The following is a 15,986-nucleotide window of genomic DNA, read 5'->3' on the forward strand; positions in this document are numbered from 1 at the left end:
ATAAATGAAAAATAAAATATTAACGCAATATTACAATTTATTTCTTTTGTAAAATTTATATATATGGATAAGACTTTATAATATTATAATTATATTAATTTATGTAATTTGGAAAAGACACTTTGGTTTATTTTTTATGTTTCATTCTAAGCACAATAAATATATATTAAGTTATACATAATTTTACTAAAATATACTTACGTATCTAAGACAACAAGCAACCTAATATAAATAAGAAAATTAATCAAAAAATTAATATATCTGGAATAAAAAATATTATTGTTGCATTCAAAGAAATAGATGGAATCCAATATGTCCAAATGGTAACTGAATCGACTGTAAAAACAATAAAATCGATTAGATATAAAATATCTAAAATCATATGTATAATTAAATTAATCTAATATTATTATATAAATTATACATACAAATTATAAATTAATTGGTGCACAAAAAAAAAATTATAAATTAATTTAAAACTAAAAGTAAATATCAATCAATTATTATAGTATATTTATTTTATAAATATTTATGTTCGTGCATCAGCATAGAAAAATCACCTAGTTTTTTTGTATATGACATGTTACCAATGTTGTAAAACTAACATATAATTATAAAAGTGAATATGTACAGCTATATTAAGATTTTTTGTTATTCTATTCTATTTACGAAACATATAATAGAATCAGAGCCGGTCCTGAGATTTCCGAGGCCGTATACAAAAATAAAAAAAATATTTTAAATATCATATCATAAAATTAAAAATTTATAAAATAAATTATTTACTATGATATTTACATAATTTTTTGAAAATAACATATTATAGTACCTTTTTACATTAACTTACCTGATTTATTTGTTTTTCTTACATAAAACCTTTAAATATAATATATAAAATATGCAAAATAATAATTTTATATATTTGTTTTTTTTCAATTGTGGGCCCCACAAATTTGGGGACCCCATACCAATGTTTCTTTTGTATGCCCACAGATCCGGCCTGAATAGGATTATAATTATATACCCTCTATTTCTTCCATTTCTTCTTTTCTCTCTCCCTCTATTTTCTTCTCTCTCTTCTTTATTTCTCTAATATGTAATGTTAAAATAACGTATTGTTGTAATATATTCTATTTACGAAACATAAAATAAAATAGTAATTATACAAACTTATCTACATAATCTGATTAACTGGCCAGTATACATCAAATCAAAATAAATGCTTTTAAATTTTCTTAACAAATCTAATTTACAAAATTAAGAATTAAAATATTTTTTATTTTAATATATTTGAATATATGTATATATATATAATTATATTATTTTATAGATTTTCTTAACGTAAATATTCTGCACTTTGAAAAAACGAATCAAAATCTAATTGTCTTATTAGAAAAAAAATTATTCTCATCGACCCAACCCTTTTTTGTAAGTATTTAAAATAAATACACCATTTTTTTATATAGTTAAATTCACTCTTATAATTATGGAAAATAACATAATACCACTAAATGTGTTTCCAAACAACACAATAACTAATTTTATATCCAAACAAGATAAAATATTAGGTCCTACTTTTTTTAAAAAAAATTATTTATCTGCTTCTAAATTATTTGATTTAAAACCACTCAAATAATTTATAAAAATTTGAAAAAAACTATAACTATTTTCCCGGGTTTAAATACTACAAATAAATCATTCAACATGAAATTAGTTAAATTAATTGATTTTTTTTGTATTTTCATAAATAAAAATTTCATTCCTTAAAACTTAATAAATATTACATTCTTTTTGTTATTTTTTATTCTTAAAAACATATAATTATATATGAGATTGATGCTTGGTTTAAGTTGACATCAAATAGTTTTAAGCAAATAAAATGTTAGAGTCAATAAATTAACGTCAAATAAGTTTTATAATTAAAAATTTATCAAATAAATTACATATATTTTATTAAAACAGGTTGAGATAATTAAAACAAAATTTTGTAATATTTCTTATAATTTTCTATTTAATATAAATACAATAAAATAATATAATTATGTAGTTTTAAATACATTAAAATAAAATGTTAAAACATTACTTATCAAAAATGTTAAAATCCATTGATATTATAAATTAGATTTTGTTAAAAAAATTGCATTCTTTAAGTGCGAATCATAATATAGATTTCAGAAACATTGTATTGGACTCAATTTCTTATAAGCTTTGAAACTAAATGCACCTCTATAATATAAAGTTAACCCACCCAAAATCATTAAGACTCCCTTCTTTATTCTATTGATTTCTTAATAACTTACTCCCTTCTTTATACAACATCAGTACTCTCTTATACTATCAATGGTTTAGTAAATATCTGGTCCAAAAATTGTATATTGTTGAATACTGGATTGTATTATGCTTTTTCAAAAAAAACTACCATACATTCATATTTGACCAGTTCACCTTCTTTTTCTCGTGCAGGGTTTACCAGGGTTTACCAGTTCGATGAGGCTCTGGATCGGATATAAAAACTGAATAAAACTAAAGACGCGTATATAAATATTTTAATAACATAAATATGTAAACTTAAATTAAAAAATAGTATTTAATACCAACTAACATTTTTATCAAAATTAAATTCGCACAGGATATAGGATTGCTAGAAATGTTAGGTACAAAGAAAGCAGGGTGGGATGCACAGCACCTAATATTCATGCGTTCCATTCCCTTGCTTGGAACGTATAATGCATCTCAGAAGATAGTCTTCTTGTAGGGCAGAAGACGACTTAACCACTTGACAATAATTATTGGGTATCATCAACTAACAGTGTAAAAAACTGTTGTGATCAACATCATATAATAAATCCAAACTCTTTATTGCTGGAAAGTCATGTGGGTGCCTGCTGCTTGTGGAATTTTTAGACTATAGTTTTATATTTAAAACCCCTCTTTCGGAGAACGAGAAGGGAACACTTCAAATCAGTATTTAGCTGTTTGTAAGGCTAATTGACCAGTACACATCAAATCAAAATAAATGCTTTCAACATGATATAACGTGGAAAAAAAGTTTTGCTCATGCATTCTATATTCCTTTACTGGGAAGGTAAATGCATCTCATAAGATACTTATATCTTCTTGTAGGGCACATAACGACTAAACCACTTGACAATAGTTACTGGGTATCTCATTAAATTAACGTGGAAAAAGATGTTTCGATCAACATCATATATTAAAAATGTGGGTACCTGCTGCTTGTGGAATTTTTATACTATAGTTTTATATATAAAACCCCTCTTTTGGAGAACGAGAAGGCAACACTTTATCTTTTGAAGCTTGAATGATCATGAAGCTGTTTCTTTTACTTGCGTTAAACACTCTCATCTTATTCCAAATTTTAGATGCGAGTTCTTTCTATGAAGCGTCTAAGGCTGATGGTAACGCTGATAGAAAAGCTTTACTAGTGTTCAAGTCTCAAGTTTCTGCGAACAATAGACTAGCCTTGGTCTCGTGGAATGACTCAACTCCGTTCTGCCAATGGAAAGGTGTTACATGTGGCCGCAAACATAAAAGAGTTACAGGCTTAGACCTGGGAGGGTTAGAACTTGGTGGGATCATCTCGCCTGCTATCGGTAATCTTTCTTTCCTCAGAACTCTTAATCTTGGAGAGAACTCTTTTAGTGGTACCATCCCAAAAGAGGTGGGAATGTTGTCTAGGCTTCAAGAGTTGAATATGAGCTATAACAATCTCAAAGGAGTGATTCCAACAAGCCTGTCTAACTGCTCTAGATTGGTGGAACTTGTTTTAACATCAAACAATCTTGAAAACGGTTTACCTTCAGAGCTAGGATCGTTGTCTAGCCTTGAAAGTTTGTTTCTTAGTAAAAACAATCTTTCAGGGAGGTTTTCGACGTCTTTAGGAAACCTAACATCACTCAAACAACTTTCCATTGCATATAATAATATGGAGGGAGAGGTTCCAAAAACAATAGGTAGACTGAGCCAGTTGATAAATCTCCAAATTTCAATGAATAATCTCTCAGGTTTTTTCCCACCAGAAATTTACAACTTGTCTTCAGTTAGGTATTTGTCCATTGGTGCCAACCATTTCTCGGGTAGTCTAAGGCCTGATTTTGGATATATGCTTGCAACACTTAGAGAGTTGCAAATGCCGATGAACTCTTTCTCAGGAGATCTTCCAAAAACAATATCCAATATCTCGACCCTTCAACTGCTAGAGGTTTCACAAAACCATTTCACAGGAAGTATCCCAGTTAGTTTTGGAACATTACAAAATATTCAGTATCTGGGGCTTAGTCAAAACTCTTTTGGAGGAAACAGCCTAGGGGGAGATCTAGAATTTCTCAAGTCTTTGGTCAACTGCACTAAGCTGCAAATGTTGGATGTTGGTTACAATAGACTTGGAGGGGAATTGCCAATTCATGTAGCTAATCTTTCTAAAGATATAACAAAAATATACATGGGAGGAAATCTCATATCTGGCAGCATTCCTCATGAGATTGGAAATCTCATAAACCTGCAAGCATTTGCCATGGAGAGAAACTTGTTGACAGGAGGAATACCGGCGTCTCTTGGGAAAATTTCAGGATTGATTTTCTTGGCACTGAGCTCAAATAGAATGTCAGGAGAGATACCTAGTGATCTCGGAAACATCACTCGGTTAGAGAAACTCCATTTATTCCAAAACAGTTTTGAAGGAAGCATTCCTCCCAGTCTTGGGAACTGTCGTTCCCTGTTATACCTTTGGATTGGATACAACAGGTTAAACGGGACTATACCTCAAGAAATCATGCAGTTGGAGTCTCTTGTTCAATTGTTTGTGAATATAAATCAGCTGACCGGTCCTTTTCCTAAAGATGTTGCAAGGTTAAAACAAGTTGTTCAGCTATCTGTTGCAGACAATAGATTGTCAGGAAACATCCCAGAGACAATAGGAAGTTGTCTCTACATGGAAAACCTTTACCTGGGAGGAAATGCATTTGATGGAGCTATTCCAGATATCAGAAACTTGAGAGGACTTACACTCTTTAACTTATCAAACAACAATTTTTCAGGCAACATACCTGAATATCTCGCCAACTTTTCCTCCTTGGAGAGTTTAGATCTCTCTGGTAACAACTTTCAGGGAGCTGTTCCGACAAAAGGAGTGCTTCAACATCCCGAAAAGTTTTCGGTATCTGGTAATAAAAATCTTTGTGGAGGAATCCCTGAACTCAAGTTAAAGCCATGCCCTCGAAACGTCGTAGTTTCAAGGACGACGAGAAGACATTCATCAAACAAGAAGAAAATTTTCATCAGTGTTGGTGTTAGTGTTGGTGTAGTAGCTTCTCTTCTGTTGTTGGCTCTAAGTTTGCTTATGAAAAGGAAGAAGAAAAACACCAACCACTTGATGATGTCGAATCCTCCAATATTAGACCCTTTCTATGAAAGGGTAAGCTATGAGGAACTTCGAGCTGCGACGAATGAGTTCTCCTCCAGCAATCTGATTGGTTCAGGAAACTTTGGTTCTGTTTTTAGAGGGTTGCTTGGTCCGGAGGAGTCTAAAGCTGTTGCGGTTAAAGTTCTAAATCTTCAAACGCGGGGCGCAGCCAAGAGCTTTATGGCGGAATGTGAAGCCTTGAAAGGTATAAGGCATCGAAACCTCGTGAAACTTGTGACTTCTTGTTCAAGCATTGATTTCAAAGGAAATGAATTCAAAGCTCTAGTGTACGAGTTTATGCCCAACGGAAACCTAGACACGTGGCTGCACCACCACCAAGTGGATGTCGAAGAAGGCTCTTTAAATCATACAAGACCGCTGAAGCTATCTGAACGACTTAACATAGCCATAGATGTGGCTTCTGTTTTGGATTATATCCATTCCCATTGTCATGACCCTTTAGCTCATTGTGATCTAAAGCCAAGCAATGTTCTCCTAGACAATGATCTAACAGCCCATGTAAGTGACTTTGGTCTTGCTCGGATCATTGACCAAGACTCCTTCATCAACCAAGTTAGCTCCACGGGTGTTAGAGGAACCATCGGCTATGTAGCACCAGGTAAAACGTATTTGTAAATATTTGAATCATGTAATTTTTTTTTAATAGTTTTTCTTTATCATAACATTTCTTTTCATAATTGTGAAGAATATGGAATGGGAGGCAAACCATCGAGGGAAGGGGATTTGTACAGCTTTGGGGTTCTTTTGCTGGAGATGTTCAGTGGAAAGCGTCCAACGGATGAACTTTTTGTGGAAGGTTTTACTCTCCGTAGCTATACCGAGTCCGCATTGGCCGCAGAACATGTCCTTGAGATAGCTGACACATCGATTCTCAGCGGTGAAATTCATAACAAGAACATGAGTGCTATTGCTGAGTGTTTGAAGATGGTTTTTAATGTGGGGATACGGTGTTGTGAACAATCTCCCACAGATCGGATGACAATGGCTCAAGCTTTACCTGAATTAGTCTCACTCCGAGAGAGGTTCCTCAGAACCAATATGAGGAAAATGTAGACGCTCCATTGTGGTGATCTCTTACAAAATTTGCACGTTTCCTTAGAGACATATATAATATAAGATTACAATATTCGAATCTATTGTGTAAATTTTAGTAGTTGATGTATTAGTATATGTACTGCTTTGTGATTTGAATTTGAATTTTGTGTGTGGCTAAAACTGATCTTCTGCATGAAAATCATTTTTCTATAACATTTGTTTTATACGAAAATTTTACTAATTTGAAATTTTTTTAAAAAAATATAGTTTCATTAATTTTTACTTTATAGTTTATATTATGTAAAATATATTTTTGAAAAACAAATTTGCATTATGTGCAATGATTACAACTGTTTCCACTATACCCATCTAAAGATTTGATCCAATCAAGCAAAAAAAAACATCTCACTCAGACTTAGAAATTCTACACTTCAAAAGCTTAATTACATGCAAACACCAAGACAGCCACAAAAAAAGGATGATTCAAGCATGAGATATATAGTTTCAGAGCTGAGAATAAGGAGAAAAAAAAAACCTTTCCATCGATGGACGATCCAGCAGTCATGAGCGTGATTGTGCTCTGAGACGTGTGAAAGTGTAAAGATCTTTGCTTCGTCCCCCCATTGTCTTTGCTACAATAGCCCCCCACCAAAACCTGACACTGAGATTTAAAGGTGAAAACTTTATAACTGAGTGAGAGTTGTTGAGATAGGACCGGTTCAAGAAATCCGGCTTGGTTTGGTTCGTTTTATTCATAGGGGAATCGGTTTGTGAGTGTATGTAGGTTTGAAAACCGGTTTAGTTACATTGGATTGTGAATTTGTCTCAGTTACTACCAGTATTTTAAAACCCGACCCGGACCCGCGGTTGAACCGGTAAACCCGATGACCTAGAAAAAATCCGGTCTGGGTTTTGTGAAAACCCTAATATTTAGAAACCCGCAAAAACCCACTAAAACCCAGAATCCGATACCGGTTGAACCACCGGTTAAACCAATAAATAATTTTTACTTCTTTTTTTTTAGTTTTTAGATTATGTTTTATATTCTAAGTTTCCAATTAAGAAGTTATGTGCTAACAAAAAGTTAGGTTTTTCTTTTTCAGTTTTATATTTGTGATTTTTAGATTTTGATGAAGATTTCACTATGCCATATGAAGCAAATGAAGTGAACGATGGTAGAGAGAACCAAAATTAGTTGATGTGATTTGGTGTTAGTTTATTTCCGTTATTGATAATTTATTACAATGATCTTTTACTTTGGTTTGTTTTAAATGTGAAAGTTAATTTATTATTCATATTAGACATTTAAATTTTTATGAATTTTATATCTTGATTTTTTAGATATCATAACTCTTACTTTGTTAGAGAAAATTTTAAATAGTCTAATCTATTTTTGATATTTTGTATGTCAAATGAAAATAAAAATATAAAAACAAAAGTGTAATATTTTCTAAATGTTTTTTTAAACATATTTATTTTCATAGTTAATATATTATTATATAATAATATTAATTCATTTATTAATATGTAGTTCATCCGTGGTCGACCCAGTGACCCCTCGACCAGGTAAGTGGTCCGGGTACGGTTTAGAAACATTGGTTGTTACTACGTAACAAACTCCTGCTGTTTTGGTATCCATTTGACCGATATTTGGAAAAACATTTACCACTGTTAAACCGATAAGTTCATTGGTTTGGTATAATTGCTATCCCCGGTCGGTTGGGTGGGGTAGGTGGGCAGTGCAAATGTTGCGGTTATGCTCAAATTTTGCCTTTTTCATTCAAGATCGGTAGGTGAATGATGTTCAATAAATTCAAATGTATTATTCCTTGAAACTCAATTTCCCAAAATAGCATTAACTAGAGATTAAAATAACAACTATTTTAAATTCTAAACATTTACACTAAATTCTAGTCTTTTCTTCCTTATTTTTTTAGTATCATGGGTTTATTCCAGTTATATCTTTCAAAGTTTTTGTCGATATTTGTATTTTCCTCCAGTTTTTATATTCAGAGTTGTGCACCGATCTTTTAAAATGGTTGTCACAAATGGTTCGACCTAAAGCAAACTTCTTTGAAAAGATCGCTTTCGGAAGAGATCTAACCAAAGGAAAATGATATATTTTTATCTAGAATTTTTATCGTGTAAACAATGACGTAGCTGCAGCAGTTGTTATGCGGAAAAGCCAACCAAATTTGGATCTAAATTTCATAACTGATTTTTCTTGTAATCGTATTTGTCAGATCGTATTTTCTAACGGGTTATATTGTTTTCCAAGAGTTTGTTTTGATTTTTTTTTATATGATGTATCATTTCTATCAACTTCTATGTTCTTTGTTTTTGAATAAAAACACTTTTAGACGAAAAAAATTCTTTCAGTGAATTAAATACCACATTATAGTCGTGAGGATAGAACGAAAAAATATATAGATCCTTGTTGTGCAAACAAGAGTTGGTGAAAGACAAACAAAAAATGATAAAACAGAGAGAGGGAGAGACAGAGCTCGGTCGATTTCTTACAAAAATTACCAATATCACTCTTGCACAAGATCAGTTTTAGCCACACAAAATTTAAATTCAAATTACAAAGCAGTACACACACATCAACTACTAAAATTTCCACAATAGATTCGAGTATTGTATATGTCTCTAAGGAAACGTGCTTTGTCCGTGTGCAAAGTTTGCAAGAGATCACCACATGAGCCGAGCGTCTACATTTTCCTCATATTGGTCCTGAAGAACCTCTCTCGGAGTGAGATTAATTCAGGTAAAGCTTGAGCCATTGTCATCCGATCTGTGGGAGATTGTTCACAACACCGTATCCCCACATTAAAAACCATCTTCAAACACTTAGCAACAGTACTCATGTTCTTGTTATGAATTTCACCGCTGAGAATCGATGTGTCAGCTATCTCGAGGACACGTTCTGCCAATGCGGACTCGGTATAGCTACGGAGAGTAAAACCTTCCACAAAAAGTTCATCCGTCGGGCGCTTTCCAGTGAACATCTCCAGCAAAAGAACCCCAAAGCTGTACAAATCCCCTTCCCTCGATGGTTTGCCTCCCATTCCATATTCTTCACAATTATGAAAAGAAATGTTATGATAAAAGACAAAACTAAAAAGATAACATGATTTAATATTCACAAATACGTTTACCTGGTGCTACATAGCCGATGGTTCCTCTAACACCGGTGGAGCTAACTTGGTTGATAAATGACTCTTGGTCAATGATCCGAGCAAGACCAAAGTCACTTACATGGGCTGTTAGATCATTGTCTAGGAGAACATTGCTTGGCTTTAGATCACAATGAGCTAAAGGGTCATGACAATGGGAATGGATATAATCCAAAACAGAAGCCACATCTATGGCTATGTTAAGTCGTTCAGATAGCTTCAGCGGTCTTGTATGATTTAAAGAGCCTTCTTCGACATCCACTTGGTGGTGGTGCAGCCACGTGTCTAGGTTTCCGTTGGGCATAAACTCGTACACTAGAGCTTTGAATTCATTTCCTTTGAAATCAATGCTTGAACAAGAAGTCACAAGTTTCACGAGGTTTCGATGCCTTATACCTTTCAAGGCTTCACATTCCGCCATAAAGCTCTTGGCTGCGCCCCGCGTTTGAAGATTTAGAACTTTAACCGCAACAGCTTTAGACTCCTCCGGACCAAGCAACCCTCTAAAAACAGAACCAAAGTTTCCTGAACCAATCAGATTGCTGGAGGAGAACTCATTCGTCGCAGCTCGAAGTTCCTCATAGCTTACCCTTTCATAGAAAGGGTCTAATATTGGAGGATTCGACATCATCAAGTGGTTGGTGTTTTTCTTCTTCCTTTTCATAAGCAAACTTAGAGCCAACAACAGAAGAGAAGCTACTACACCAACACCAACACCAACACTGATGAAAATTTTCTTCTTGTTTGATGAATGTCTTCTCCTCGTCCTTGCTACTACGACGTTTCGAGGGCATGGCTTTAACTTGAGTTCAGGCATTCCTCCACAAAGATTTCTATTACCAGATACCGAAAAGTTTCCAGGATGTTGGAAGACTCCTTTTGTTGGAACAGCTCCCTGAAAGTTGTTACCAGAGAGATCTAAATTCTTCAACGAGGAAAAGTTGGCTAGATATTCAGGTATGTTGCCTGAAAAATTGTTGGTTGATAAGTTGAAGTGTGTAAGTCCTCTCAAGTTTCTGACATCTGGAATAGCTCCATCAAATGCATTTCCTCCCAGGTAAAGTTCTTCCATGTTGAGACAATCTCCTATTGTCTCTGGGATGTTTCCATGCAACCTATTGTCTGCGACAGATAGGTGACCAACGTGTTTTAATCTTCCAACATCTTTAGGAAAACGACCGGACAGCTGATTTCTATCCATAGACAATTCAACAAGAGATTCCAGCTGCATGATTTCTTGAGGTATAGTTCCGTTTAGCCTGTTATATCCAATCCAAAGGGATAACAGGAAACTACAGTTTCCAAGACTAGGAGGAATGCCTCCTTCAAAATGATTTTGGAATAATTGGAGCATCTCTAACCGAGTGATGTTTCCGAGATCACTTGGTACCTCTCCTGACATTCTATTTGAGTGCAGTGCCAACAAAATTAATCCTGAAATCTTCCCAAGAGATGCTGGTATTCCTTGTGTCAACAAATTACTCTCCATGGCAAATGCTTGCAGGTTTATGAGATTCCCAATCTCATGAGGAATGCCTCCAGATATGAGATTTCCTCCAAGGAATATTTTTGTTAGATCGTTAGAAAGATTAGCTACATGGATTGGAAATTCCCCTCCAAGTCTATTGTAACCAACATCCAACATTTGAAGCTTAGTGCAGTTGACCAAAGACTTGAGAAATTCAAGATCTTCCCCTAGGCTGTTTCCTCCAAAAAAATTTTTGTGAAGCCCCAAATATTGAATATTTTGTAATGTTCCAAAACTAACTGGGATACTTCCTGTGAAATGGTTTTCTGAAACCTCTAGCACTTCAAGGGTCGAGATATTGGATATTGTTTTTGGAAGATCTCCTGAGAAAGAGTTCATTCCCAATACCAACTCTCTAAGTGTTGCAAGCATATATCCAAAATCAGGCCTTAGACTACCCGAGAAATGGTTGGCACCAATGGACAAATACCTAAGTGAGGATAAGTTGTAAATTGCTGGTGGGAAAAAACCTGAGAGATTATTCATTGAAATTTGGAGATTTATCAACTGGCTCAGTCTACCTATTGTTTTTGGAACCTCTCCATCCATGTTATTAAATCCAATGGAAAGTTTTCTGAGTGATGTTAGGTTTCCTAAAGATGTTGGAAACCTCCCTGAAAGATTGTTTTTACTAAGAAACAAAATTTCAAGGCTAGACAACGATCCTCCTAGCTCTGACGGTAAACCGTTTACAAGATTGTTTGATGTTAAATCAAGTGTCACCAATCTAGAGCAGTTAGACAGGCTTGTTGGAATCCCTCCTTTGAGATTATTATAGCTCATATTCAACTGTTGAAGCCTAAACAACATTCCCACCTCTTTTGGGATGGTACCACCAAAAGAGTTCTCTTCAAGATTAAGAGATCTGAGGAAAGAAAGATTACCGATAGCAGGCGAGATGATCCCACCAAGTTCTAACCCTCCCAGGTCTAAACCTGTAACTCTTTTATGTTTGCGGCCACATGTAACACCTTTCCATTGGCAGAACGGAGTTGAGTCATTCCACGAGACCAAGGCTACTCTATTGTTTTCAAAAACTTGAGACTTGAACACTAGTAAAGCTTTTCTATCAGCGTTACCATCAAGCTTAGACGCTTCATGAATAAACCTCGCATCCAAAATTTGGAATAAGATGAGAGGGTTGAACGCAAGTAAAAGAAACAGCTTCATGATCATAAAAGCTTGTAAAGATAAAGTGCTCCCTACTCGTTCTCCGAAAGAGGGGCTTTAAATATAAAACTATAAGTCTAAAAATTCCACAAGCAGCAGGTACCCACATGACTTTCAAGGCACCGGATGAACATTGTATATTCAAATTATTTTACGTGTTATATATTCTTTTACATATTATAAAATAATATATTGGATATATAGATAAAATTAGTAACTATTAAATATATAATTAAATTGGTGAGAATACATAAATAAATTTTGTTAACCGAAACAATTACCTTTTCTATTTTATATTGTATATAATTAAATTTAAATAATATATACTTAAATATATAATATATTTTAATATTGATATATGTTAAATGATGCATTCTACTCATTTGTATTTTTGATGATTTGTATCTTTTTATAAAAAAACTTTAAATCACTGATAACACCATTTTCATTGTGTAATGTTTAAAAGTTTAAGTAATTTATAATTTTTTAAAAAATTCTATACAAATTTTGAAATTTAAATACTAAGTTGTCAGTAATTGTTAAAAACTTTTATAAAAAAATTGTTTAAACAAAATTTCAAAACTAAAATATTTATTTATTTTCTATGGTATATAGTTTAATTTAAAAGATATTAATATATATATTTTTTTAATCATAATATATATATATGATTTTGTAATCTTATATGATTTTATAATCATTTGCTTCTTGTCTAAAAAAATTAAACCATGGAGCATAAATTTTTTAATGTGAGACTTTTTAAAAATTTCAAAATATAATATATACGGAAAGATCTAAATTTTTATTATATGGTTAATGTGATTGTTAATTTATATTTTAATAATTTAAAGGTAAACAAAAACGATAGAGGGTGCACTAACTGTATCAAATCTTTATTATTTAAATTCATTAATTGTCATATATACTTTAACCACATTAGTAAATTCTGTAGTTTTTATTTAAAGAAATAACTGAGAACATTAATAATTAATTTATGGTTAGGTTAATAAAAAACTTATTATATATTTATTTGAACCAACCTATTTCTGTAAAGATTATAAGAATCAGTGTGGTAATAACACGTGGCAACCAAAAAAGTTGTAATGCTCTAGATGATAATTTGCGCGCGGATTAGTTTTTTATTCTAATGTTTGTTCATTAAATAGTTTTAACATTTTGTAACACTACAATTTTTATCAGTTGTAAAATGACAAATACAAATGTTGATCTCTTAAATATATCACCGTTGGTGAATAGTAAACGTATTAGAACTCATTTAAATATTTGTAATACTTCATATGCACAAAAAAATTAAGTTTTGTGGCTGACACAAATCATCAAAACCAGATAGGAAACATCGATTGTAAAATAATAAAATAAGATTAGGATTTCTTCTCTCGATTTGTTTATTATTGACTCTCCACAAGTTATCATCTAATATTTAGATCTCAATAATTTTTCAATACAAATTTTGAAATCAATATATTTTCATATGGGCAATTCTCTTAAATAGTCATTTTAAATTTTTGTCACCAAAACAATGTCTAAAAAATGATCAAAATAGCTCTTTTTATTTTAAAATTTTAAATATTTATTTTTTTATTTTTTAAAGTTTGAAACTCTACCCTCAAAACCCCATACTTTAACTCTAAATCATAAGGCTAAATTAGTTAACCTTAGGGTATAAAATATATATATTTACCCTTTAATAAAACTTATTTTGGTCATTCTAGGAAATTTCTTGTTTATATAGTATATAATTTATTTTAAATGATATTAATATGAATATTTATTAATGTATATTAATATGATTTATGATCTTTTGTATCTTGATTGAACAAAAAAAAGTTAAACCATTGATATTTTACTATTTTTAGTAATTTATAGTCGTTTTAAAAAATTCAAAACATAACATATAAGAAAAAGTCTAATTTTTTTTAATTATATGCTTAATGTGATTTTTTTTTTACAGCAAACATTTACAGACTTATGTTGACTCTGTAAACCAAAATGGTAACTATGCATCAATGCGTACGACAAAAAAGGGTTGTTTTCTAGCAGTGCGTGCTAAGCTATCCGCCTTGAGGTTCGCCATCCGAGGAACATGAATGATTTCTGAGTTGAGGAAACTTCTTCTGAGAAGCTTAATGTCTTCCAGGTAGCTTTTAAATGTTGGTCATTCTTTAGGTTCTGAAACAATCTTCACCAATTGAGAACAATCCGTAAACTATGTATTATAATGCTTAAATTATATGCTTAATGTGATTGTTTAATTTATTTTAATAATATAAAGTTAAACAAAGAAGAGTGAGGATACAAAAATTATTATCAAATATGTATTATTCATAATCATTAATTGTCATATATATGCTAATCATATTAGATAATTCCATAGTTTTTATTTAAGGAAAGAATTAATAATATTATTTTGTAAACTACTAATCAATTTGATAGTTATTTTAATAAAAAATATAATATATATTTATATGAATCAATTTATTTTCTTAAGAATTATCTTAGTGATAATACGTGGCTGCAAAAAATATTGTAATGCTTCAGAACTAATATATAGGGGATGTTGATGAAAACAATTTTTTACACTGTTAATTTGATGATATCCAATAATTATTGGCAAGTGGTTAAGTCGTCATCTGCCCTACAAGAAGTGTATCTTCTGGGATGCATTTCACCTTCCAAACAAAGGAATGGAAGGCATGAATATTAGGTACTGTGCATTTTTATTTTTCTACCCCCACTTTCTTTTACATAACATTTCTAGCAATCCAGTACTCTTATTTAATAATATACTGCATTTTGCTCCGTGTTTTCAAAATCAAATAAAAACACATCAAATATTTTGTTAGAAATGTTAAAATCAGAAAACCAACCCCATTAAGAAATTACCTCAATTTAAAACTCACTAATAAAAGGAAAGATGTTAGGATATTATATATTTACTAGGTGGTTGTTCATGATTTCGCGGATATAAATATTATATAAAAATTATATATTATTTTTATAATTTTATAATTTTGAATAATAATAATAACTATTAAAAATAACGTTTTCATTTTATATAGTTTGAAAATCAAAAGTCTTGGTATTATATAATCTTAAGAGATTATTGAGATATTGATATTTCTATACATTTTAATATAAGTTTCGAAATGTCCTTTTATGACATAATTTGTGATTACAAAAAAAGTAAAAAAACAAAGAGTAGTGAACAAAAAATTACTTTATAACACTTTCTATTTTTGCATCATTTTGTCTACCATTTTATTTTATTTTATTTAGAAGTAAAACAATTACAAATTGTCTATAATTTTGTTAAATCACAAATCACACTTTCTCACACATTTTTGATTTAGTGTTTAACGTAACACTTACAATTGATTAACCAAACAAATTCATTAGGTTTAGGTTAATTAGTTTTCTGTAATCTATGATTTATTGTATCCACTTTCAATAGAAATATGTTTAAAATCGTTTATATAATTATTTCTATCATACCATATGTATTTATATGTATATTCTAAATTTCTATAATGTAATCTATGATATTTAATTGTTTCTATAAACAAATTATGTTAATTTTTCTATCTTTAAAACGTTTAATTGTTTGGATGGTAATATA

The 15,986-nt window shown here is 31.5% G+C and overlaps 2 protein-coding genes across 3 annotated transcripts; one reads left to right on the forward strand and one right to left on the reverse strand.

Moving 5' to 3' along the window:
- Positions 1-777: 777 nt before the first annotated feature.
- On the forward strand, positions 778-6,707 carry LOC103867614 (probable LRR receptor-like serine/threonine-protein kinase At3g47570). Of its 2 annotated transcripts, XM_033291724.1 has the most exons (3): positions 780-3,611; positions 4,059-6,038; positions 6,126-6,707. In XM_033291724.1, the coding sequence occupies exons 1-3, from the start codon at positions 3,320-3,322 to the stop codon at positions 6,491-6,493; spliced, it is 2,640 nt and encodes an 879-aa protein (XP_033147615.1). In that variant the 5' UTR covers positions 780-3,319; the 3' UTR covers positions 6,494-6,707. The 2 variants fall into 2 exon arrangements, with proteins under 2 accessions (XP_033147614.1, XP_033147615.1); XM_033291723.1 differs by having other exon boundaries at positions 778-6,038.
- A 772-nt stretch (positions 6,708-7,479) lies between these two features.
- LOC103867613 (probable LRR receptor-like serine/threonine-protein kinase At3g47570) lies at positions 7,480-15,387 on the reverse strand. Its single transcript, XM_009145691.3, has 2 exons — positions 9,634-15,387; positions 7,480-9,551 (listed from the first exon to the last, which is right to left on the reverse strand). Exons 1-2 carry the CDS (start codon positions 12,353-12,355, stop codon positions 9,187-9,189), a joined length of 3,087 nt encoding a protein of 1,028 aa, XP_009143939.1. The 5' UTR covers positions 12,356-15,387; the 3' UTR covers positions 7,480-9,186.
- Positions 15,388-15,986: the final 599 nt, after the last annotated feature.

This window comes from Brassica rapa, chromosome A05 (assembly GCF_000309985.2).
Source record: "Brassica rapa cultivar Chiifu-401-42 chromosome A05, CAAS_Brap_v3.01, whole genome shotgun sequence".
Classification (NCBI taxonomy): Eukaryota; Viridiplantae; Streptophyta; class Magnoliopsida; order Brassicales; family Brassicaceae; genus Brassica; species Brassica rapa.